General features: G+C 43.7%; 1 protein-coding gene across 2 annotated transcripts in view; it reads left to right on the forward strand.

Annotated features, from left to right (window-relative positions):
* The first annotated feature begins 2,329 nt into the window (after positions 1–2,329).
* Positions 2,330–25,399, forward strand: part of MCM10 (minichromosome maintenance 10 replication initiation factor) — a 51,683-nt gene continuing 28,613 nt past the window's right edge. The window contains exons 1-8 of one of the 2 annotated variants that reach the window (XM_010365946.2): positions 2,330–2,382; positions 5,193–5,277; positions 11,941–12,282; positions 13,403–13,507; positions 13,967–14,107; positions 16,829–17,000; positions 22,659–22,824; positions 25,171–25,338. In XM_010365946.2, the coding sequence (XP_010364248.1) occupies positions 5,271–5,277; positions 11,941–12,282; positions 13,403–13,507; positions 13,967–14,107; positions 16,829–17,000; positions 22,659–22,824; positions 25,171–25,338 (1,101 nt within the window). In that variant the 5' untranslated portion in view covers positions 2,330–2,382; positions 5,193–5,270. The remainder of the gene's footprint in view (positions 2,383–5,192; positions 5,278–11,940; positions 12,283–13,402; positions 13,508–13,966; positions 14,108–16,828; positions 17,001–22,658; positions 22,825–25,170; positions 25,339–25,399) is intronic. The other variant, XM_010365947.2, reaches the window with a different exon arrangement.

The raw sequence follows: 25,399 nt of genomic DNA on the forward strand, positions 1-25,399 counted from the left end.
TAGTAGAGATGGGTTTTCACCATGTTGGCCAGGCTGGTCTCAAACTCCTGATCTCAGGTGATCTGCCCGCTTCGGCCTCCCAAAGTTCTGGGATTACAGACATAAGCCACCGTGCCAGGCCCACTTTTATTATATTAGAGGGCTCTATGATAAACACCCTCTACCGCCCAAAAAAAGGTTAAGGACCACTGCAATATGTGCTCTTTTCTTTAGATTTCATTTTAGATAGATGTTGATGACTGTCAGAGCTGTTCTTTTTTGGCCTTCGTTTGTATTCTAAGGAGAGTACAGACCTCTCCTTAGAACCCCAGATCTGGAGATCAAGCTGGGGGTTCGCTACCGTGCCTTTCTCATTCTGAAATAGAAAACTAAATCTATCTTCTCCCCTAAACCTGTTCCATTCTTCCTGTCTCCTACTTCAGTGCGCAACCTCAAAAAGTACCCTATTGTATAAATCAGAAACAGTCATCCTAAACCTGTCTCCCCATTCCCTCTCTGCTCCCTTCTCACTAATATCTCCACATTCAATAGATGTTTTTAAAATATAAACTCAAGATTTTATTGTCTTCATAATAAAAGAAAACATGATACTTAGAACTGGATCACTTGGCCATTTCTCTTCTTATTTCCTCCCAGTTCAAAATGCTTGCATCTTTTAATAGCCAGCATTCTCTTAGAGCTGCAGCTGGGCTCAACGCACTCAAGCCTTAGCACAATCTTCTGTAGTTAGCCCACGATGGCCACTCTTAGTTAGCCCACGATGGCCACTCTGCTTCCTGTCATAACACCGCTTTCCCTGGGCATACAGAGAATCCTTGTCCTTCGTGAACTGTGTCACTTTGTGGGGTTGGTGCTTGGCACACTTCTTATAGAAAGTCCAGCGGGTTTTAGGAACGTTCATAATGTTTGTGTGAGCGCTATTGGCGGGGAAAAGCCACATTCAATGGGTTTTAAAAAATCTCTTTGCCTAATTGTTTCTCAAAATTACCTCCACTTCGTTTCTCAACGTCACCACTATACTAATTGCAATAAGAAATGCTTGATTCCTCATTTAAGGAAGGTTTGCGGGTTTAGATTGGTTCTGTTTCTGACTCCTTGCATGGAACTGGATGCAAAGAGGACCTGGAAAGTCAAGGTGAAGAAAAGAACTTCGGAGTACTGATTAGAACTGGTCAAGGAATTTCTGCATAATGGCTAAGAATAAATCTATGACGAAGCTTTTAAAAAATAACTAGATGTAGTGATGCATTTAAACACACTTTTTCAACTTGATTGCTAGAGTTCCTCTATTACTATGAATTTTTAACACTAGCAGCTCTCAGAAATGGTTTTATTCCTATTCCTGAGCCAATATAGGTTTAAATAATATAGGCATAAATAATAGGGCTGCGCTCATAAATGGAGCAGTAATACTCCATGAGGACACAGGAAAAAAGTCAAAGTAGATGGCATCAGGACTGTTTATCTTCAGTCTTCCTAAAGTCGATTTTAATTGTTCTGACAATGAAAGTAGATAGGGGATAGAGATACGATCTTATACCAAAAGGATTATTAGTGGGGGAACTGCAGTGCCTGAATAGTGTCTGCAAGGAGGAAAACGGGAGGTGGGAAGACTCAAAGTGGTCATGTGGTCCGTCAAAGTCTCTTCTGCTATCAATCCCTTGAAATTATGTAAAAGCTAAATGTTATTCTGCATTTAGAAACTATGTTCTTATTATTATATACAAACACTATTTTTTAGAATGTAAATACATAAAGAGGTCTGAATTTTACTGCAAAAAATTCTGTGAAAGATATGGTCTGCTGATAAGTTCTCTTCAGCCCTGACGCCCCTTAGAAGTCCCAAAAATCTATGGACCAGGAATTACTCGGGAAATGGTGGTTTCAGTGTAAAAGATGTCATCTACCCTTTCCCTCACTGCACAGATGGTGAAGGGGAAACTGAGAGAGATAAGTCACTTCCCCAAGGTCAGACAGGGTAAAAGTGGACCGGATCTGTTTGGTCCTGAGCCCAAACATTTCGAATGGACACAAGGCTGACAAAGGAACAGTCGGTCCCAGAGCGTCAGGAGTGGGACTTGTGGACCACAGGAAAAATACTGGGTGGGACGACTTAAACTTCCAGGCACCAGGGGGCGCCAGATACTCTATTTTACCTAAAGGAGTCTGGCTTCTACCGACAGGAAGTTCCCTTGCCCCCAACAAAGAGGGCGCCCAATGACGTACACCAATCCGATTGCTCTGCGCGAGGGCCTGGGGTTCGCTGACGTAGCCAATCAGTGCGGCCCCACAGCCGCGTGCGTGTGACGTCAAGGCAGGGGCGGAATCCGGTTGGAATTTTGGCGGGTTAGTCTGTGTACCAAGAAGGCCTCCCGGTACCGGGTGAGGAGCGCCGGCCCCAGGCATGCGGGTGATCCTTGGGCGGCGGGGCCGGGGCCGCCTCGCACGTCTGTGCGCGGGTTGCAAGGGATCTGAGGGCGAGAGGCGCGGGGTCTTGGGAGCTCGGGTGGGCGCGATCTGGATTTGGCGGCAGCTCGGGACCGCGCGGGGCTGGCATGGCCGGGCTGGGGGCTGGGAGTTGCCGGCCGTCTACTAAGGAACCGGGTTCTTCTTTTTAAAAGCAACCTTTTAAGTGCTTGCCAAGTGCCTGCCGCCTGGGCTTTCTTTTATTCATTCATTCATTCATTCATTGATTTCTCGTATTCATGATTTGCTAATGATTGTTGAACGCGGATGGTGTGCAGGGCTGGGATCACATTTCCGCTGCCTTCACGGCGCTTACAGTTTAAAGGGACGAGCAGGCAATAAACAAATGCACGACAGTGGACGACTCAGGGTCGTCCAGAAGGTCTCAGAAAGATGAATAAGTGGAGACCGAAGGGCGAGAAGGACCTGGGGGGAGCTTTCTTCCAACAAAGCCTGAGACCTCAAAGCAACTTAGTGTGTTCCAGAAAGTGGAAGCGGGCTGGCCCGGCTGGAGCATTGTTTTGGGTGTCTGGGTAGGTAGAATTGGACGTGGTGGATTGTGGAAAAGGTGAGGGAGTAGAAAGCTTGGAAAGGGAGAGAGAATATGAATCATTGCCTCGCAGGCTTTGCAGATTTTGTTCTAAGGGCAATGGAAAATCATTAAAGAATTTCAACGAAGGGACCCCCCATGAACTGATTTATGTTCCTAAAAGGTTACTAAGGAAAGGGAAGGTTACTGTGGCTGTTGTATGGAGAATAGATTGCAGGGGGACAAAGAGACCAGCATAGAAAGCTAACACAGTCATCGGGTGAAAGCTTGATGGTAGCTTGGCCTATGGTTCTGGCAGTGAAGTTGGAGAGAAGTGGTAGATTTGAGCAGTGTTTTGGAGATGGAACCACAGTACTTGTCAGTGGCCCTGGATTTGAGGGCGAGGGAGGGTGCACAGTTTCATTTTGGGGAAAGGGGAGGCAGGTTATAGACTTGAACAAGACAGTTTGCTCCTAACCCTCAGGAAGCTTACTGTCCAATAGATTCCCCAGTAGATAGCCCAGTGTGTGGCACATGAGGGGGCCGTGGAAATGTTTGTTGAATGAATTTTTTAAAAGCGACCAGCCGTGGTGGCTCACGCCTGTAATCTCAGCACTTTGGGAGGCCCAGGCGGGCGAATCACTGAGACTAGTCTGGCCAAGACGGTGAAACCCTGTCTCTACTAAAAATACAAAAAATTAGCTGGGTGTACTGGCTGGCGCCTGTAATCCCAGCTACCGGGGAGGCTGAGGCAGGAGAATCACTTGAACTCGGGAGGCGGAGCTTGCAGTGAGCCGAGATCGCGCCACTGCACTCCAGCCTGGGCGACAGCATGAGACAACATCTCAAAAAAAAAAAAAAAAAGCCGCACGTGGTGGCTCACGCCTGTTACCCTAGCACTTTGGGAGGCCGAGGCGGGCGGATCACAAGGTCAGGAGATCGAGATTATCCTGGCTTAAACGGTGAAACCCCGTCTCTACTAAAAACAGAAAAAATGAGCCTGGCCTGGTGGCTGGCGCCTGTAGTCCTGGCTACTCGGGAGGCTGAGGCAGGAGAATGGCGTGAACCCGGGAGGCGGAGTTTGCAGTGAGCCGAGATTGCGCTATTGCCCTCCAGCCTGGGTGACAGAGACTCTGTCTCAAAAAAAAAAAAAAAGCGCCTTTGGGAGGTAAAGGCAGTCGAATCACTTGACGTCAGGAGTTCAAGACCAGCCTGGGCAACATGGCAAAACCCTGTCTCTACAAAAAACTCAAAAATTAGCCGGGTGTGGTAGCGCACACTTATAATCCCAGCAACTTGGGAGGCTGAGGCAGGAGAATCGCTGGAGCCTGAAAGGCGGAGGTTGTAGTGAGCCGATGGCACCACTGCACTCCAGCCCCAGTGACAGCAAGATCCTGTCTAAAAAAAAGAAAAGAAAGCACTGTAATCACTATAATTAGTTCTTTGACATTGAACTTGCCAAAGAGCACATTTAAGTTAAATAAGAGCCTAGAAAATTTTATACTTTTTTTCTTGCAGTTTAAAAAATCATCTTAAATGAAAAGAGAAGTGCACACAGTGATAACAACTCTGTCTTAATTAGCTATGCTGTTTCTCTGTGCTTTGCTGACAGTATTGAATCAAAATCATGATTGTCACTAAGGCTGCAACTAAGCAGAATCACACAGTAAGCTGCCGTGGATAATGCAGATGTCAGGTGTGTTACAGTGAATAAAATGAGAGAATAGCCTAATTTAGATCGACCCCAATAATTCGTGTGTGTGTGTCATTTTTTAAAAAGATACCAGGTCTTGCTATGTGACCAGGCAGGTCTCAAACTTCTGGCCTCAAGTGATGTGCCCATCTTAGCTTCCCAAAGTGCTGGTATTACAGGCGTTGAGCCACCGTGCCCAGCCAACCCCAATAGTTCTTCCTCATAATTTATCTCATCCATGTAATCCAGTGTGATACAAACTGCTCTGCATCTCAATGAATTTCTGTAACCTTAGTTTAAAGACAAGTAAAAGTAAGCTGGTTACATCCAGCGAGGGAGATGGCATTGGCGGTGTGGAGAGAGGAGGCGAGAAGTGGTCAGATTCTGGATGATTTCTGAGGTTAGAGCCCAGAGGAGTGGTAGGATTCTGGGTTTGGTGGAGGTGTGCGTTGTGAGCGAAAGAGAAGAATTGAAAGTGACGTTTCTAATGTTGATTTCACACAGCCAAGATTCTACATTGCTCATCTCCTGGGCACCTGAGCCTCCGCTGAAGTTTCCTGTCATAACTGTCCTCTTGACAGCATGGATGGTAAGGCCTGGCAATTTTCTGTTTCTCTGTTTCAAGGAAAACTACCCTTTTGTCCATGGACTTGTTATTTATTCTACTTGTGTAATGGTGAAAATGTTCCCCAGCCCTCAGGTATTGTCTTAGAGGTTCTGAAGCAATCTCCTGTCTCACAGAGGTCACTGAATGTTACTTGCTTTTATCAGATGAGATTTCTTCTGGCAACAGTGATTGTCTTTCATAATTACAATAGCTGGTAGGTGTACATTGGGCCAGGCACTGCTCCAAGATTCTTATGGAAATTAACTGATTCAGTCCTCAGGCAAACATATTTTATAGGCAGGAAAACGGATGTTTAGTAACTTGTCACAGTTCAAGCTGGCAGAGCAAGGCTTTAAACCAGGTGGTCTGACTTCAGAATTTACATTTGATAATGAAATCTGTTGAAGCGATTTTAGTGTAGCTCTGACTTAAGTTTGTATTAATATAATCCTTTCTAATTTTGTTCATTTTGCAAGGGGTGTATACAAAATGTTTACCTAGAAAAGAGGTGTTGCACTAATTAGCAATCATCTAAAATGATTGTGCTGGGCTGGGTGCAGTGGCTCACGCTTATAATCTCAGCACTTTGGGAGGCCAGGGCAGGAGGATTGCTTGAGCCCAGGAGTTCAAGACCAGCCTGGGCAATAGAGTGAGACCTCATTTCTATTTTTAAAAAATTAAAATGATTGTGCTGGTTGTGAAGAGATCTAGTTGCATAATCGAACTCATAATCTGAAACTGGATTTTTAAAAAAAATTTCAAACGTATTACACTTTGCCCTTTTTAAAAAAACTTGAAACTCCTCACACTGTGATGCACAGTGGTCCCCCGTTGCCCCGAGAGGTGTGTTTCAACACTCCCAGCGGATGCCTGAAACCGAGGATGGTACGAAACCCTAGGCATGCTGCGTTTTCTCCCGTACATACATACCTGTGATAAAGTATAATTTATGAATTAGGCCATAACAATAACAATAATCAAATGGAACCATTATGACAATATACTGTAATAAAAGTTATGTGAATCTGGTCTCTCTCTAAAGTATCTATTGCACTCTCAAAATACCCATTGTACTGTCCTCAACCACAGTGACCATGGAAAATCAAAACCACAGAAAATAAACCCTCAGATAAGGGTTATTCCTTATGTGAAACTCATTGCCCGATGCTATCATGGTAGTTTCCTGTTTCTTAAAATTGGCAAATTGCCTACAGGGCAGGTTATATAATACAAAGCATCATTTTCTGCTATGAGATTGACATGAAAATAAGAGGTGGATGGATACATGTTCTCTAAGAAATCATAGTCTCTACCTGGAAACAGTATAGGTCAAGAAAAAAAAAATCATAATGTTTAGGCCGGGAGTGGTGGCTCATGCCTGTAATCCTAGCACTTTGGGAGGCCAAGGTGAGTGGATTACCTGAGGTCAGGAGTTCGAGACCAGCCTGGCTAGCATAGTGAAATCCCATTTCTACTAAAACTACAGAAATTAACCTGGTGTGGTGGCATGTGCCTGTAATCCCTGCTACTCAGGAGGCCGAGGCTGGAGGATCGCTTGAATCTGGGAGGCAGAGGTTGCATTGAGTCGAGATCCTACCACTGCACCTCCAGCCTGGATGACAGAGCAGGACCCCGTCTCCAAAAAAAAAAGAGGAAAAAGAAATCATAATATTTAGTAAGAATATCTCATTTGATTGGCATGGCTTCACAATTTGGCTGGTGTAGAGGAAATCGGAAAGTGTATGGTACTTGGGATATACTGTTGAACAATGTTCCTGCTTATATTTTAGTGGAGGGAGCAAGATAACAAAACAATAAACGGGTAGTTAGTAGATGGGAGACACTGCAATGTCTTTGTATGCTGACAGGAGTGCTTCCAAGGAGAGGGAGAAATTGGGGATGCAGGAGCCAGACAGGTGGTAATTGTAGAATGAAGTTTTTGAGAAGCTGAGGAGTGGGACCCAGTGTAAGAGTGGAAGTGGAAGAATTGGCTGAATAGCACAAGATACTTAGTCCTAGGAGGGAAAGCAGAGAAGATAACTTCTTCAGAGTTGGGAGTGAAGGATGAGGAAGTCTGATTGCATCTATTTTTTCTGTAAAATAGAGCCAAGGGCTGGGCTCTGTGGCTCATGCCTATAATCCCAGCACTTTGAGAGGCCAAGGCAGGTGGATCGCCTGAGGTCGGGAGTTCGAGACCAGCCTGATTAACATGGAGAAACCTCTGTCTTTACTAAAAATACAAAATTAGCCAGGCATGTTGGCGCATGCCTGTAATCCCAGCTACTCGGGAGGCTGAGGCAGGAGAATCACTTGAACCCGGGAAGTGGAGATTGCAGTGAGCCAAGATCACGCCATTGCACTACAGCCTGGGCAACAAGAGCAAAACTCTGTCTCAAAAAAAAAAATAAAAATAAAAAGGTTATTTGATTATCTACTCTGAACAAGATCATCAGCTAAGAGTAAAGAGTGGGGAGTGGGCATAGGAGGTTTGAGGAGAGACAGTGTGAAGTGATCAGAGCCTGGGAAAGCGAATGGATTGGGGAAGTGTGGGAATCTTTAAGCAGTGGTGAATGCCTGTTTGTTATGGGTATGCAAAAATTTAAAGTTAGCTCAGGGTCTTGTTGATCACGCCTGTAGTCCCAGCACTTTAGGAGGCTGAGGCAGGAGCATCACTTGAGGCCAGGAGTTCAAGACCAGCCTGGGCAACATGGCAAGACCCCATCTCTCCAGAAAAAAAATTTAATAAGCTGGGCATGGTGGTGTGCACCTCTAGTCCCTGCTGCTTGGGAGGCTAAGGCAAGAGGATCGCTTGAGCCCAGGAGTTTGAAGCTACAGTGAGCTAAGATTGTGACACTGCACTCCAGCCTGGGTGACCTTGTCTTGAAAAAATAATAAATAAACAAAAAAGACCAGTCAGCCTGGTAGCGAGTCTTTCACCAGAACCATTCACCAGCCAGGGAATTGAGTCTTTAGAAGGCAGTGATGATGGTGTTGAACATGGATCCACAGGGAGGGCATTAGGGGCAGGGGGTGATGGACAGGAAACACATTGTAGGTAGGCTGATGGATTAGACATGTGGATGAAGCTGAAGAGCTGCTGGGTGTGAATACTAGAGTGAGCAGGCTGAAAGGATGGGAAGTGGGATCGCAGAGGAACGCTCAGAGGTCAGTTGTGCTTTGCTGTGATGAGTTGGAGTCACTATGGGAGTGGGTAGCTAAGATGGGTGGTGGATGAGAAACCCAGCGACCAAGATGTGGGCTGGACCATTCTTGTGGAGGTGAAGTGCTCCAGGAGGGGGAGAGCAGTAGAGATGGAGGGAGGACCGGGGGGCATTGCATGATACACACACGATGATCAGCGCATGACAGTGCCGTGAGGGGTTCTTGATGCCAGAATCTGGTGTCATGAACTTCAGAGAGCTGTGATCTGGAAGAAGAGTGAATCGTTCCAAAGTGACAGTGATAAAGAAGACATCAGGACCCTGAAGTTGATCAACAAATAATTACTGCATGCCTAATACGTGCCGAACACTATTCTAGACATTGCCATGTGAGGTGTGAACTATTAAACGCTTTCCATTCAAGAGGGTTCCAGGGGTAGCCAGATTTCTGTTGTAAGAGCCACCGGGGATCTGGGAAACGTGCTGGTAGTAGATTTCACGTCCCAGGGGTTTGGGAACAAAGAGGCTGGGAGATTGAGTCAGCGTAATACAGAGAAGACATGATTTTTGATGGTGACAGGTAAACGGGGTTGTGAGTCACCATGGGATTAGCCCTGGTTCTCTTGTGAAAGAAGATGGGTTCAAAGTGAATGGTATGGGGTCCCCAGGCAGCATTTTCCACCTGTGCCCCCCAGTGGGGTGAGCCAGAGCCTCTTCTTGGGGTGTGCCCTCTTTGGCAGATGGGAACAAGAGATGATGGAGGCCTCTTTGCTTCCTTGGAGGTGTGTGGCAGTCTCACCTGGAGCACAGGGCGCTGCCTGGTCTCTTCTCTCTTGCACTGTGCAGTCTTGGAGTATTTGTGGACTAAGCAACTCAAGCTAATCCTTATACAACCTCTTACTCTGAGCATTAGGCCCTGTCATCAGATTCTAGGCCTGAAGTTCGGCTACTGGCTCTTTCCTTCTGGTAAGGGATTGTAGAGTGGTGGAAAGGACATTGGTTTGTTGATCTAAAGATTCCTTATTGACCCAGCTCCTGCACTGATCTGTTTCTCCGTGTGATCCTGAACAAGCCCTCACCCTCTCAGACTCTAGCCCCTGAATTTCAGACAAGGAGAGTAGGTCAGATACCCTTAATATTTTTCCATTAAGTACCTCTGATTTTATAAACAAATAGGGCCCAAATTGGGGGTGGGGGGGGTGGGAAGAGCAAAGAAAATAGACAAATCAAGAAAGAAGAAATCTGATTGGCAAATAAACGTAAGCAATTCTTAACCTCACCAGTAGTAATCCAAGAAATGCAAATCAAAACAGTGAGATGCCTTTTTACATCGTCCATCAGACTGGCAAAAAAATTTAAGTGACACATCAGATATTGATGAGGTGGTGGGGAGAAGTGGCCCTTGTGTACAGCACTAGTGAGAGTGATAGGGGAGATAGCAATTATTTAGGGAGATAGTAAGGGCAACAGAGTCCTCAGCAGAATTTCCCTTTTAACAAAAAGCAGCCCCCAAGTAATTTCTAACAAAGGGCAGCCTGAAAAATCAAACTGCAGACATAGAAAAACAAGCTAGTAATTTGCACGGGTGAATACCCGCAGCTGTGCCAATGGAAAAGGCTCCCAGGGGGCCAGGCATGTTCAACATGGCGGCCCCTTTGTCAACCACGTGGACAGTAAAGAAACAGGCAACATGGCGCTGGCCAGGTAGAGAACCACCTGCATAATAAAAGATTAGGGTGGGGTAGCCGGGTTTTCCACCCTATGCATACCTAGTCCAGCCAATCTTTCATGTCCTATGTAAATCCGACACTGCATCCTCAAGCTCATCTATGAAACCCCATGCGTTTCGCCATGGAAGGGGCAACCAATTTTTCTGGGACTCCTCTCTGCTGCTGAGAACGCTTCTCTTTCTTTTGCCTGTTAAACTTCTGCACTTAACCTCACTTCTTGGCTGTCAGTGTCCATGATTTCCTCTGCGTGAGGCAACGAACCTCTGGTATTACCCCAGATGAATGATGACATTTCAAGAGTGCATCCACTTTGAAAACAATCTGGCACCATCTAGCAAAATTGGAAAACGTGGGTACCCAGCAATGCAGCAATTCCATTTCTGATAGATATTCCCAAGAAACACATGTGCAAGAAGACGGATACACGATTACAGCGTATTTAGTAGTGGGGGAAATTTAGAAATAGCCCATATTGTCCTTTTTTGGAAAATGGAATAAGGTGTAACACAGTCTTACTATAGGATACAATATAGCAACGAAAAGAAATAAACTAGAACTATATGGGGGTTTTTGTTTTTCAGATGGGCTCGCCCTATACCCAGGCTGGAGTGCAGTGGCATGACCTCAGCTCACTGCAACCTCCACCTCCCAGGTTCCATCAGTTCTCCTGCCTCAGCCTCCTGAATAGCTCGGATTACAGGCATGGGCCACCAAGCCTGGCTAATTTTTGTATTATTAGTAGAGACGGGGTTTCACTTTCTTGGCCAGGCTGGTCTTGAGCTCCTGACCTCAGGTGATCCTCCTGCCTTGGCCTCCCAAAGTGCTGGGATTACAGGCATGAGCCACCGCGCCTGGCTAGAACTATATGTTTTGATTTGGGTTAATCTTACAAGCAATGTTGAATGAACCCAGAATGCAGAGTAATGCAGTGTGGAATATTTATGTAAATGTTTTTTAAACCATGTAATATATATTGACTGTGACTGCCTATATATTTATGTAAAAGCATAAAAATGGACTGGAATGATACCTCAAAATTATGAAAGTGATTACAATGGGAACTGGGGCAGTGGTCAGGAGTTGGGATAAGATTTGGCATGACAGACTTCATCTAGAAGGTGTTATTTAATGTTAAAGGCAAGAAGCAAACAACAAAATGTTAATGATGGCTAATTCTGAGTGATGGGATCTTAGTATTTTTTATATAGTTTGTATCTATTTTTTTTAATCTCAAATAACTTAAAGGTCAGGAATTATATACATCTAAAGCCTAAATCTATGTTTGGTGTTTTAAAATTATTCCCTTGTTGGTTGAATTTCATGGAAGTTGGTGTGCGGGAAGTTGTCTCATTGATTGGAGTAGAATGCGTAAGGACATTTAGCCCTGTGGCTGGCCCACTCTACTCAGCAGTTTTGGCGCCTTCTTAGCCCAGTGTCCCCTAAGAAGCACCTGGGGACAGGAAAGATAGAGACAAGAACAAGGACTAGGCAAAACGGTGCATCTGTAGCGTTTGTTGTTGTTTTGTTTGTTTTTTCCAGTTTCAGCTTTCATTTTAGATTCAGGTTTGATACAGAGGTGTATAGTGTGATGCTGAAGTTTGGAGTATGATTGAACCCATCACCCAGATAATGAGCATTGTACCCATTAGGTAGTTTCTCTTACCTCCTGTGGGGTTATTTAAATTGCCTTGTTAAAGTTGAATGTTTGGAATCAGCTGTGCTTATTCTCTGTCCTTTCTCTTCTTTTCCCCTAGAGGAGGAAGACAATCTGTCTCTGCTGACCGCATTGCTGGAGGAAAATGAGTCAGCCTTGGATTGTAATTCAGAAGAAAGTAACTTCTTGACCCAGGAAAATGGTGAGCCCGACACATTTGATGAGCTCTTTGATGCCGACGGCGACGGTGAATCTTACACAGAAGAAGCTGATGATGGAGAAACAGGAAAGACCAAAGATGAAAAGGAAAATTTGGCCACTCTCTTTGGAGATATGGAGGACTTCACAGATGAAGAAGAAATTCCTGCATCACAGTCAGCTGAACACAGGGTCCTTCCTGCTCGTGCCCCCAGTCGAGAGAAAACAAATGAAGAGTTGCAAGGTGCTCTAACTACTTGCCTTCCTTATTTCTTTCGGATAAGTTGGATGAAGACCACCAATCTGATAGTTGTCATCAAAATAGCTGCTGATTCCAGGGTAGAGATAAATGACTGTCAAAAAAGAAAAAAAGAAAGAAAATTATACCAGTTGATAGATGAAATGTTTAAGGCCAGCATTTCAGCACAAACTACAGACTCTGTCAGTGTCAGCCAGCTGCAATGGATCCTGTACGGAATGCCTCTGAAACTTTTCGTGTTTCTTATGGAATAGTAGTACTTTGGTATTTATGTGGAATGTGGAGCCAGAGACAGGGCTGTAAAGCTGCCACGTATCTGTTTGAGCAGAGCATTCCTGAACAGAAGCTTTGACACATGTTCTTTTCTTATTCCTGGCATCTCATACATCTTTAAGCTATAATAAAATTCAGTGGTTGGCTGTTTCTTCTAATACAGAAGCCAGCATTTATCATATTAATTATGATATCCAATTTATGAAATAAATATCATTTTTTTTTTTTTTTAGACAGAATCTTGCTCTGTCACGCAGGCTGGAGTGCAGTGGTGCAATCTTGGCTCACTGTAGCCTCCATCTCCCAGGCTCAAGTGATCTTCCTGCCACAGCCTCCCTAGTAACTGGGACCATAGGTGTGCACCACCATGCCCAGCTAATCTTTGTTTGTTTGTTTATTTTTTCAGTTTTTGTAGATACAGGATCTCCCTATGTTGCCCATGCTGGTCTCGAACTCCTGGGCTCATGCAATCCTCCTGCCTCAGCCTCCCAAAATGCTGTGCTTACAGGCACGAGCCACCATGCCTGGCCTGTAATTATTTCTCAAGTCCTAAAAACTTGTTAACTGTGGATTTATATCTGATATCTCTTAATAGTATAGATTTATAACTAGTTTTACCATTGGGTATTTCATTACTTTAAATAAAATATGTATTTCTCTAAGGGACCTCTTTGAAGTACAAAAGTTAATCATGAGCTTTGGGTATGTGATTATATCGTGGGTCTCAAGGTGTTGGGGCAGGGAGTAGACAACGAAAATATTGCCAGCATTTTTGTCGTGTAGAATGTTTTCTCATGCCTGGTTCTTAAATTAGCATATTTTCATTTCCTAGAGGAATTAAGGAATTTGCAAGAGCAAATGAAGTCCTTACAAGAACAGCTAAAAGTAACAACAATTAAACAGACAGCAAGCCCAGCACGTCTGCAAAAATCTCCTGGTAAGAAGACTGTCATTCTGGCAATCATGTGCATTTCTGTTATTAAGAAATTATCACGTGGCCGGGCGCGGTGGCTCAAGCCTGTAATCCCAGCACTTTGGGAGGCCGAGATGGGCGGATCACGAGGTCAGGAGATCGAGACCATCCTGGCTAACACGGTGAAACCCCGTCTCTACTAAAAAATACAAAAAACTAGCCGGGTGAGGTGGCAGGCGCCTGTAGTCCCAGCTACTCGGGAGGCTGAGGCAGGAGAATGGCCTAAACCCGGGAGGCGGAGCTTGCAGTGAGCTGAGATCCGGCCACTGCACCCCAGCCTAGGCGACAGAGGGAGACTCTGTTTCAAAAAAAAAAAAAAAAAAAAAAATTATCACATTGTTTCTGCATCCAACTCCGGTTCAAACAGCCCTTTGAACCTCTTTCTGAATGGGTTTTTACTCACTTACTTTACTTTTAATGAAGTAGAGAAGTCTCCACGGCCGCCTCTTAAGGAGAAGAGAGTTCAGAGAATTCAGGAGTCAACATGCTTTTCTGCGGAGCTTGATGTCCCTGCGCTACCAAGAACCAAGCGGGTGGCCCGGACACCAAAGGCTTCACCTCCAGGTGTGGTACTTGAGGCCTCAATATCTTGGCACTGTTGTATGTGTTTGTGTGTGTGTGGGTGTTTGTGTCTTTTGGTCTGTCTTATCTCCCCATTGAGAAAGAAAGTCAGTTTCTTGGGAATGGGAGCCACATGATCTGTTTTGTGTTCTTCCTCTAGATCTCAAAGTGCCTAGAAAATCCTTAGGGCCAAGGCACGAGGCGGGAGGATTGTTTGATCCTAGGAGTCTGAGACCAGCCTGGGTTGTATAGCAAGACCCTATCTCTACAGTAAATAAAAAAATTAGCCAGGTGTGGTGCTTGCCTGTAGTCTCAGCTACCTGAGAGGCTGAGGTGGGAGGATCATTTGAGCCCAGGAGTTTGAGGCTAGAGTGAGCTGTCATCACGCCACTGCACTCCATCCTCTTCCACAGAGTAAGACCCTGTGTGAGAAAAAAGAAAATCCTTAGGTACAGAGTAGCTATTTACTAAGTACTTAACAGGTTGAATTTTTTTGTTAACTCTGTAGTCTCATAGTTTTGCCAGGATTGTCATAAGGAAAGCCACTGGTCAGGTTCTCATTCTTTAGGCTTGTGAAGTTATTTCCTTAGAAAATGGTTAAGTTTTATTTGAAGCCAGGTTGTATTAAACCAAAAGGGCTGTTTTTTAGAAACGACTTCTTTGCCAGGAGTATAGGATGGTGTTCAAATACAGTCCTATTTCAGCACACACATGTATATGCACAAAGCAACAATGAAAAGGATTTCTGCCCTATGTATTGGTTTTCTTGTATTGCCAGGAGACATAAGACAAGGTGGTCCTGATAGAACATGGGTTGGAGGACACAGCGTTTCATTGGCTGCATGTGTTTGGAAAGGCCCCTTTGAGTAGCATGGGTCTGTGCCACAGTGGTAGAGAACTACTTTTGCCTGAGTGTTCATATTAATCTGACAGCAAGTTATATATTCAAATATCCATTCAGGAGTAGCATCCATCCCTCAGGACCTTTGGCATTACTAAGGTGTTGCATTACGTAATGTCCAAAGTTTGGTTTTGAGGGGTGGGGAATGGGCCTGGCCTCTAGGTTCTAAAGTCCTAGGTTCACCCTGGCCCCTAGTGGGAGAGCAGGGATCCAAAGTCCCTTTGAGGGCAAACAACAATCTTACGAAAGAGTGATATGGAAGTGTCTGACCTTCTGGAGAATTATCAAACACTTCTAAAATATGAAAAGTAACTCCATCAGGGATATTTAATGAAGCAATAGTGAATAGAATACCAGACCCCTAACTCACCTTGGCCCCACAAATAAAATGGAATGGAATGAAATGAAACAAGAAAGAAGAAAAGGGGAGCTAGCTTTGGATTTTTTATTATTTATTTATTTATTTTTTATTTTTGAGACAGAGTCTCATGTTGTCACCCAGGTTGGAGTGCAGTGGCATAATCTGGGCTCACTACAACCTCCACCTCCTGGATTCAAGCAATTCTCCTGCCTCAGCCTCCCGAGTAGCACACACCACCACACCCAGCTAATTTTGTATTTTTAGTAGAGACAGGGTTTCATCATGATGGCCAGGCTGGTCTTGAACTCTTGACCTGAAGTGATCTGCCCTCCTTAGCTTCCCAAAGTGCTGGGATTACAGGTGTGAGCCATCACGTCTGGCCTGGATTTTCTTAAAGTAGAATTTGAACTGTACACGGATCTCCACTAATTATTCATTTGGAAGGAGGTCTTTTCCTCCCTTTGAGAATCTGCCCCAGTGCTCTGTATTTTGATGAATACTCAGTAAACATCATTGCACAGAGAAACAGTATTTTAGAGTGGCACTGTGTAGGACAGTAGCCACTAGCCATATGTGGACATTTAAGTTTAAATTAGATTAAATTTAATGAGAAATGTATTTCCTTAAAAGTACGGGGTCACATTTAAGTGACTGATGGCCACCTACGTCTGGTAGCTACCACTGTATTGGACAGCACCAATGTAGAACGTTGTTATCAGAGAAAGTGCTGTTGACTGTAAGACCGAGAAATGGTATTGTGGGCATGCTTTGCTCTCAGGATTTGATTATCGCATGTGTTGCTTTAAAAAAAGGAACAATCCTGGCCAGGTGCAATGACTCACGCCTGTAATCCCAGCACTTTGTGAGGCCGAGGTGGGAGGATCACCTGAGGTCAGGAATTCAAGACCAGCATGACCAACAAGGAGAAACCCTGTCGCTACTAAAAATACAGAATTAGCTGGGCATGTTGGCGCATGCCTGTAATCCCAGCTACTTGGGAGGCTGAGGCAGGAGAATCGCTTAAACCCAGGAGGCGGAGGTTGTGGTGAGCCGAGATCGTGCCACTGCATTCCAGCCTGGGCAACAAGAGTGAAACTCCATCTCAAAAAAAAAAGAACAATTCAGCCTGTGCTCATGTGCAGTGGCTCACGCTTATAATCCTGGCACTTTGGGAGGCCTAGTTAGATTGCTTGGGCTTGGGAGTTCAAGACCAGCCTGAGTAACATTGTAAAACCCATCTCTACAAAAAATACAAAAACTAGCCGGACATGGTGGTACATACCTGTGGTCCCAGCTACTCAAAAATCGCTTAAATCCAGGAGATGAAGGTTGCAGTGATCCCAGATCACGCCACTGCACTGGGTGACACAGTGAGTGCCTGTCTCAAAGGAACAAATCTGTACAAATAAATTTTGTAATTATCTGTGTGGTTGCCTTTTCATTAATTGTGTTAATTTTCTAGAGCCCAAAAGCTCATCTTCAAGGATGGCAAGTGCACCCTCCCAACCACTCCAGACTATTTCTCGGAACAATCCTAGTGGGATAACTAGAAGTCAAATGGTGGGGACCCCAGGAAGCTCTGGGGAAGCGGCTCAACCCGTCTGTGTGGAAGCCTTCTCCGGCCTGCGGCTCAGGTCAGTAGCTGTACCATCTATGCATATGTGCCACTGCATAGCTTTTTGTGCCTCTCGGTGTCTTTTAGAAGTACTGTGTTTGTACATCAGGATCCACAAAACACCGGCAGCTTTTGAACTATACAAAACACCACCGTAAGACTAGCAGTAGCCCTGGGTTTGACTTAAGTACAGTTGCATATAAAATGTTTAAGAAAAACTTTTTCTTGTGTATATAATCAACAAGGAATATGTATCTATAAAAATAAATGGACAAATGGTAGTATATTTAATCAGACATTGACAGATGGAAACAGACTTTTAAAATTTTTCTCCATCTCTTTTGAGGTATAATTTAGACTATTTTTAACTACACAGAGAGTTTAACCAGGATAATATTTATGTAATTGAGCAATTACTGGATTGCTTTGGCTCCTCTGGGTCTTTTGTGGTTCCATATAAATTTTAGGATCATTTTTTCTGTTTCTATTGATTCTTATAATTGATGTAAAGAAAAATAGCTATGCTGTTTTTCTTTTTTAACTTTTTTTTTTGAGACAAAGTCTCGCTTTTGTCCCCCAGGCTGGAGTGCAGTAGCGCGATCTCAGCTCACTGCAACCTCCGCCTCCCGGGTTCAAGCAATTCTCCTGCCTTGGCCCCCCAAGTAACTGGGATTACAGGCGCCTGCCACCATGCCTGGTTAATTTTTTTTTTTGTATTTTTAGTTGAGATGGGGTTTCGCCATGTTGACCAGGCTGGTCTAGAACTCCTGACCTCGGGTGATCCACCTGCCTCAGCCTCCCAAAGTGCTGGGATTACAGGTTTGATGCCCGGCTGCCGTTTTTCTTTCTAATAGCCTTTTTAAGGCAAATTTATATTCTTTGCATCTGTTATGGGGAGAATTTTTTTTTTCTTTTTTTTTTTTTTTTTTTCTTTTTTTTTTTTTGAGACGGAGTCTCGCTCTGTCGCCCAGGCTGGAGTGCAGTGGCCAGATCTCAGCTCACTGCAAGCTCCGCCTCCCGGGTTTAGGCCATTCTCCTGCCTCAGCCTCCCGAGTAGCTGGGACTACAGGCGCCCGCCACCTCGCCCGGCTAGTTTTTTGTATTTTTTAGTAGAGATGGGGTTTCACCGTGTTAGCCAGGATGGTCTCGATCTCCTGACCTCGTGATCCGCCCATCTCGGCCTCCCAAAGTGCTGGGATTACAGGCTTGAGCCACCGCGCCCAGCCCTATGGGGAGAAATTTAAGATAGCCTGTTAAAATAGGAATATATTCCAAGCTCAATTCAATTAAAAGCTATATTCAAATCCTGGACTTTTATGTTTTTTTGCTTTATTTTTATTGTTTTAATTATCTGTACTCTGTATCACTACTCCATTGCATCTCCATCATTACGTCTGGATAATCCCAGAGCAGAACAGTAGTCCTTACAGTGAGACTGGATTGCTTTTAGCACAGTCCATTTGAGGAACCAAATGAAACCCTCTAAAACTCTTAAACCTTGTCAGTCTAAACATCAGCCAACAACTAAAACTGCTAAGCTCTTAAAGTATATATTATTAGGCAGAGAAGAACGAGTGTTGCCAACATACAATAAAAGTGTATTATAAGGCTGGGTGTGGTAGCTGACACCTGCAATCCTAGCACTTTGGGAGGCTAAGGCAGGAGGATTGGTGGAAGTCAGAAGCTCGAGACTAGCTGGTGTAACACAGTGAAACTTCATCTCTGCAAAAAGTAAATTAGCTGGACGCAGTGGCATGCACCTATAGTCCTAGCTACTTGTGGGGTAGGGGGAGTGTTGAGGCAGGAAGATCACATGAGCCCAGGAGTTCAAGACTGCAGTGAGCTATGATCATACCACTGCACTCCAGCCTGGGCAACAGAGCAAGACCCTGTTTCTACAAACAAAAAAGAAGTGTCTTGTAAAGACTTGGTATTCTCCAAAACTGAAGAATGTATTTATATCTTAATTACATCTGAGACACAGTCTGAGAAATAGAATACAGCAGTAGAAGCTGTGGTTGTCATTGAGGGGGCAGCAGGGTTCCTTCTTAAGGTAGAGAATTTCCCCTTCCTGAGATGCTACTGCCTGCCCCAGCCATGGCCCACTTGAAGCTCCGTATGGGTATTGAACCATGTTGCTGCTGGTGGGCATTTATTGCACATGTGAATCAAAATTGAGATAAAGGAGATTTAAACTACTCAGCAAAAGCTTCTGAGTGGCTTTTAAATTTAAGGGATTACAGAAGTGTTTGAGTCTCTTTGTCATTGTTGTACATGAACCTCAGGCCCTAAAAATACTCTAAAGGACATATTCATAGACATTCCCTGACAACAGGTTGAGGATCCCTTATCCAAAATGCTTGGGACCAGAACTGTTTTGGATTTTGGATTCTGGAATATTTATATTATATAGAATTGCTGGTTAAGAATCCCAAATCTAAAATCCAAAATCCGAAATGCTACAGTGTTTCCTTTGAGTGTCATGTTTGTGCTTAGAAAGTTTTAGATTTTGGAGCCTTTTTTTTTTTCTTTTAATAATCTATTAACTCATTGTTATGGAAGAAACCCTGGGCTATATAGAAGAATCTTTCCCTAGCTGGGCATGGTGACTCACACCTGTATTCCCAGCAGTTTGGGAGGCTGAGGAGGGTAGAGTGCTTGAGCTCAGGAGCTTGAGACCAGCCTGGGCAACAGGGCAAAACCCCATCTCTACAGAAACAAAATTTAGTCTGGTGTGGTGACATGCGCCTCTAGTTCCAGCTGCTTAGGAGGCTGAGTGGGGAGGTCCAGGCTGCAATGGGCCAAGATTGTGCCACTGCGTTCCATCCTGGACAACAGAGCAAGACGCTATCTCAAAAAAAAAAAAAAAAAAAAAGGGGTTTCCTCAAAACTGGGAAGGATCCAGAAGTGAAAGAATGACTCAGACGTACATGTAAGGCACTCCTGGATGCCAGCAAGATTGTTGGGGAGATCTGCTCGTTTGTCTATTTTTGCTTTGGTTGCCTGTGCTTGTGAGTTACTATTCAACAAATCTTAGCCAAGACCAATGTCCTAGAGAGTTTCCCCAATGTTTTATTTTAGTAATCTCATAGTTTCAAGACTTAGATTTGAGTCTTTAATTTTTTTTTTTTTTGAGACAGTCTTGCTCTGTTGCCCTGGCTGGAGTACGGTGTCGTGACCTCAGCTCACTGCAACCTCTGCCTCCTGGGTTCAAGTGATTCTCCTGCCTCAGCCTCCTGAGTAGCTCGGACTACAAGCACACACCACAATGCCTGGCTAATTTTTGTATTTTTAGTAGAAACTGCCATGCTAGCCAGCCTGGTCTCAAACTCCTGACCTCAGGTGATCCACCTGCCTCGGCCTGCCAAAGTGCTGGGATTACAGGCATGAGCCACCGTGCCCAGCCTCTTGAATACATTTTGATTTGATTTTTGTAGATGGCGAGAGATAGAAGTCTAGTTTCATTCTCCTGCATACGGATATCCAGTTTTCACTGCACCATTGTTGAACATACCCCAGTGTATGTTCTTTGCACCTTTGTTGAAAATGAGTTCATTGCAGATTTATGGATTCATTTCTGGGTTCTCTATGCCAGTACCATGCTGTTTTGGTTACTATAGCTTTAGTATAATTTGAAGTCAGGTAATGTGATTCCTCCAGTTTTGTTCTTTTTGCTCAGGATTGCTTTGGCTATTTGGGGTCTTTTGTGGTTCTGTATACCTTTAGGACTGTTTTTTCTATTTCTATGAAGACTGTCATTGGAACTTTGATGGGGATTGCATGGACGCTCTAGATTGCTTTGGATAGTATGTACATTTGAACAACCTTGATTCTTTCAATCCGTGAACATGGGCTATTTTTCCATATTTGGATCCTCTTTAAGGGTTCCATATTCCATATTTGGATCCATATTTGGATCCTCTTTAATTTCTTGCATCAATGTTTTTTAGTTTTTTTTTTTTTTTTTTTTTTTTTGAGACGGAGTCTCCCTCTGTCGCCCAGGCTGGAGTGCAGTGGCCGGATCTCAGCTCACTGCAAGCTCCGCCTCCCGGGTCCACGCCATTCTCCTGCCTCAGCCTCCCGAGTAGCTGGGACTACAGGCGCCGCCATCTCGCCCGGCTAATTTTTTGTATTTTTTAAGTGGAGACGTGGTTTCACTGTGTTAGCCAGGATGGTCTCGACCTCCTGACCTTGTGATCCGCCGCCTCGGCCTCCCAAAGTGCTGGGATTACAGGCTTGAGCCACCGCGCCCGGCCTTGTTTTTTAGTTTTTATTGTAGAGATCTTTCACTGCTTTGGTTAAGTGTGTTCCCAGGTGTTTCATTTGGAGCAGTTGTAAATGGGATTACTTTCTTGATTTCTTTTTCAGATTGTTGGTTGTTGGCATATAGAAATGCTACTGAGTTTTGAATATCGATTTTGTATCCTGCAAGTTTATTGAATTTGTTTATCAGTGCTAATAGTTTTTTGGTGGCATCTTTAGGTTTTTCCAAATATAAGATCCTATCATCTGCAAACAGGGATAATTTGACTTCTTTTCTAATTCGGATGCCCTTTATTTCTTTCTCATCTAATTGCTCTAGTTAGGACTCCTCTAAGCTGTTTGCCTACTGTGTATGTGTGATGAGACTCTTTTCTTGGTGTGTTCCCAGATATGCTCCAGAATGGTTGGGTTCTCAGGGACATCTGCTCTTCGGCTGGGCACCATGGCTGTGGCCCACTACCTGGCCTTCAGGGTTCAGGCAGCTGACATAACACCCTCACGTAACTTGGGGTGGGCGGGGGGGGGGGGGGACTTATCACACCACAATCACAGAAATCAGACAAAGGAAAGAATTTTTCCACTGAAGTCAATGTTTTGCTTCCTGAATATTCTTCATTGTTCAAACTTAGCTCTGGGACTTTCTGTTCCAGAAGACTCATGAAATAGTGAAGAAGCATGTTTTTCTCTGAGTGTCTTTTCTCATCTGCAAATAGGTAATGCAATCAAAGACTAAACAAATGTGAATAACCCTAAGTTTTTTGACCAGTCATTAGGAACAAGAATATATTAATTGAAGCTACATTCAAAAGCCTTTACTATATGTCAAAATGTTCTTTTAAAAAAATTCAATTAGAATAGTAGAACCTGTGAAATTCTTGCATAATTGATGAAATTTAAGTGTCTTATTTATGAATATCAATTCATGGTTTTGTAATAAAGTAAAAAAGGATTGTTTTCAGAAGAATATTAAAATTTACATAATTTAAGAGCTTAAAGGATTTGTTATCTTTCTTGTATTCTATATAAGCCCTAGATCTATATCCAAAGGAAGGCAAACCTAGCTTTAAAAATTATCTTAGAGGCTAGGCATGGTGGCTTACATCTGTAATCCCCACACTTTGGGAGACCAAGGCAAGCAGATTGCTTGAGGCCAGGAGTTTGAGACCAGCCTGGCCAACATGACAAAACCCCATCTCTACTAAAAATACAAACATTAGCCGGGTGTGATGGCGGGTGCCTGAAAAAATATATATATATTTGCTGAAAAAATGGATACCTTGGTCATACTATATTACTAAGCTTCCCGAGAACAGGAACTATAGAGGTTTCTGACCATCACACTCCCTTACCACCTGCTAAGATGCCAGATAATTTATTAGAATCATAATTACTAATCATTAGTTTCTTAACACAGGCGACCTCGAGTATCCTCCACAGAAATGAACAAGAAAATGACCGGCCGAAAACTGATCAGACTGTCTCAGATCAAGGAAAAGATGGCCAGAGAGAAGCTGAAAGAAATAGACTGGGTGACATTTGGGGTTATATTAAAGAAGGTTACGCCACAGAGTGGGAACAGTGTGAGCCATTGTATTGATTTCTTAGCTGTTTTACTGCAAACTAACAGTGGGAACTTGATGTCCTGAATTTGTTAACTGGAACCTGTTGGTGTTTCATTTAGAAATAAGTATAGTAAGTTCCAGAACCGCCACACATCATTGAGCTGGTATCCAGCGGGTATATGCAAAGGATGCTCTATTTAAATAAGACCTGGTGGTACAGGTTTCTTGGGCTTTCCATTGTCCAAATCATTCTCACTGCATTTCACCTGTCATTGTTTTTGGTGACACATGTGGTTGTCCCTGTGATACTGTAATCTCTCCCATGGAGGAGAGGGACAAGTAACCAGAGAGGCTGAGTTCACAGATTCTTTGGAGGTCCCTTTAGATGTAAGACGTCAACCACAAAAGTGCTGAAAATGCTGGCCTGTGTCAGTGTTGTATGATATATTTAATTTGATCGTTATCACCAAAGATCTAACAAGTTTCAAAATCACTTTTGACTGAGTCATAAATGGGAAAGTTATTCTGTGACCTGGCAAGTCAGATAGCCTGGCTTCTAAGCCTGTGCCCTTAACTAGCGGCATTACCTTAGGTTGGCCGTTAATTTTTCTTTGGTGGCTTCCATCTCCTTATCTATAAAAATGAAGGAATTGGCTTTGATTAGATTGAAAATCTCTCCTGTCTCTAAAATACTGTGATTGCTTATCCTCAATCATGATGTTATTCTCTAATTTAGATCTTGGCCAATCTTTGGTTTTTGTGAGAGCTGACATGGAGTTGAATTTTAAGAGTACCTGGTCCTAAGCCATTATCCTCAGCAAACTAACGGAGGAACAGAAAACCAAACACTGCATGTTCTCACTTATAAGTGGGAGCTGAACAATGAGATCACATGGACACAAGGAGGGGAACAACAGTGGGGCCTATTGGGGGAGGGCAGAGAAGGGGAGAGCATTAGGGAAAAGAGCTAATGCATGCCGGGCTTCATACCTAGGTGGTGGGTTGACAGGTGCAGCAAACCACCATGACACACATTTACCTATGTAACAAACCTGCACATCCTGCACATGTACCCTGAAACTTAAAAAAATTTAAAAAAATTAAAGATTACCCGGTCCTACACTAGCCCTATTACTATTAAGGTAAATGTGGACAGGTCTGGTTTCCCTTTGATTAAATTCTTAGTTACTTCATAAGTGGCTGTAATTACCTGATAATAATAGACACGAGAATTTATCTGAACTATTCCGAGACAGGCATTGCACAAATCCCTGGAAGATGGATTCTAGTGCTCAGAGTCTGGGCAGGAGATTCCATACTGTAGCCCATAACCATACCCAGCCCAGATGCCTCTGTGAGATAGTGCAAGTCAAGATTATTCAAAGTATTCTGGTTTTAAAAACATCTGAAAAAGTGGAGGTTTTTCACGTTATAATCAGTCAGCATTTTGAGTTGTATTTCTTCAGATACTTAGTAATACTTCTGAAACGTTAAGGTTAAACTCAACCAGTTTTCGTGAAATGATGCTTTTGTTTTTCTGGTAAGCTAAGCAAAGATTTAATAGCCTAGAGAGGAAACTTCTTTATTATATTAATAACAGACTTAGGCCAGGCTTGGTGGCTCACGTCTGTAACCCCAACGCTTTGAGAGGATGGGGTGGGAGGATTACTTGAGCCCAGGAATTCATGACAAGCCTGGGCAACATAGTGAGACCTCATCCCTATGAAAAGAAACAAACAAACAAAAAATTAGCTGGGGCTGGTAGCACGTGCCTGTAGTCCCAGCTGCCGAGGAGGCTGAGGGTGGAGGATCCCTCTGAGCCCAGGAGTTGGAGTGAGCAACGGGACGTGATTGCACCACTGCCCTCCAGCCTGGGTGACAGAACAAGACCCTGTCTCTAAAAATAATCATCATCATATAATTAATCAATGATATAGAATAGATTTACTCAATTTACCTAATATTGATTCATATCAGTAAGTTATTAAATGGTAGTGTCATACCTTCCACTGTCCTTTTAATGATGTGCGCATGTATCTCTGCATCATTAGAAAGGCAGTGCTATCCCACTCCCTCTGCTTAGACCCAAGATAATTAGAGACTCTGCTAACAAGTTTGCCACCGGCTTGCTTTATTTCACCTGTATCTCTAACATGAGAAGGGTAATAGAATGCGAAAGCCTAGAGGATGGGTTAATTTATAGTTATCACACATGCCGACGGTACATACTTGAGTAACAACAAAACTTGGATTTAATGGATTATATGCATATAGTTTTCCATTGTAAAATTCTTGAACCATAAATGAGCATAACCTACGGGTCAAAAATTATAAAAAAAAAAAAAAAATGACTCTTTGTTCCAGGGAAAAACCTTCAGCATCTGGAAACTGAATGATCTTCGTGACCTGACACAATGCGTGTCCTTGTTCTTATTTGGAGAAGTTCACAAAGCGCTCTGGAAGACGGAGCAGGGGACTGTCATAGGGATCCTCAATGCCAACCCCATGAAGCCCAAGGATGGTTCAGAGGAGGTAAGGGCCTGTTTCTGGGATTTGAGCGATGATTGTCTTCACAAGTTAACTGAGTTTTATC

This window comes from Rhinopithecus roxellana, chromosome 11 (genome assembly GCF_007565055.1).
Source record: "Rhinopithecus roxellana isolate Shanxi Qingling chromosome 11, ASM756505v1, whole genome shotgun sequence".
NCBI lineage: Eukaryota > Metazoa > Chordata > Mammalia > Primates > Cercopithecidae > Rhinopithecus > Rhinopithecus roxellana.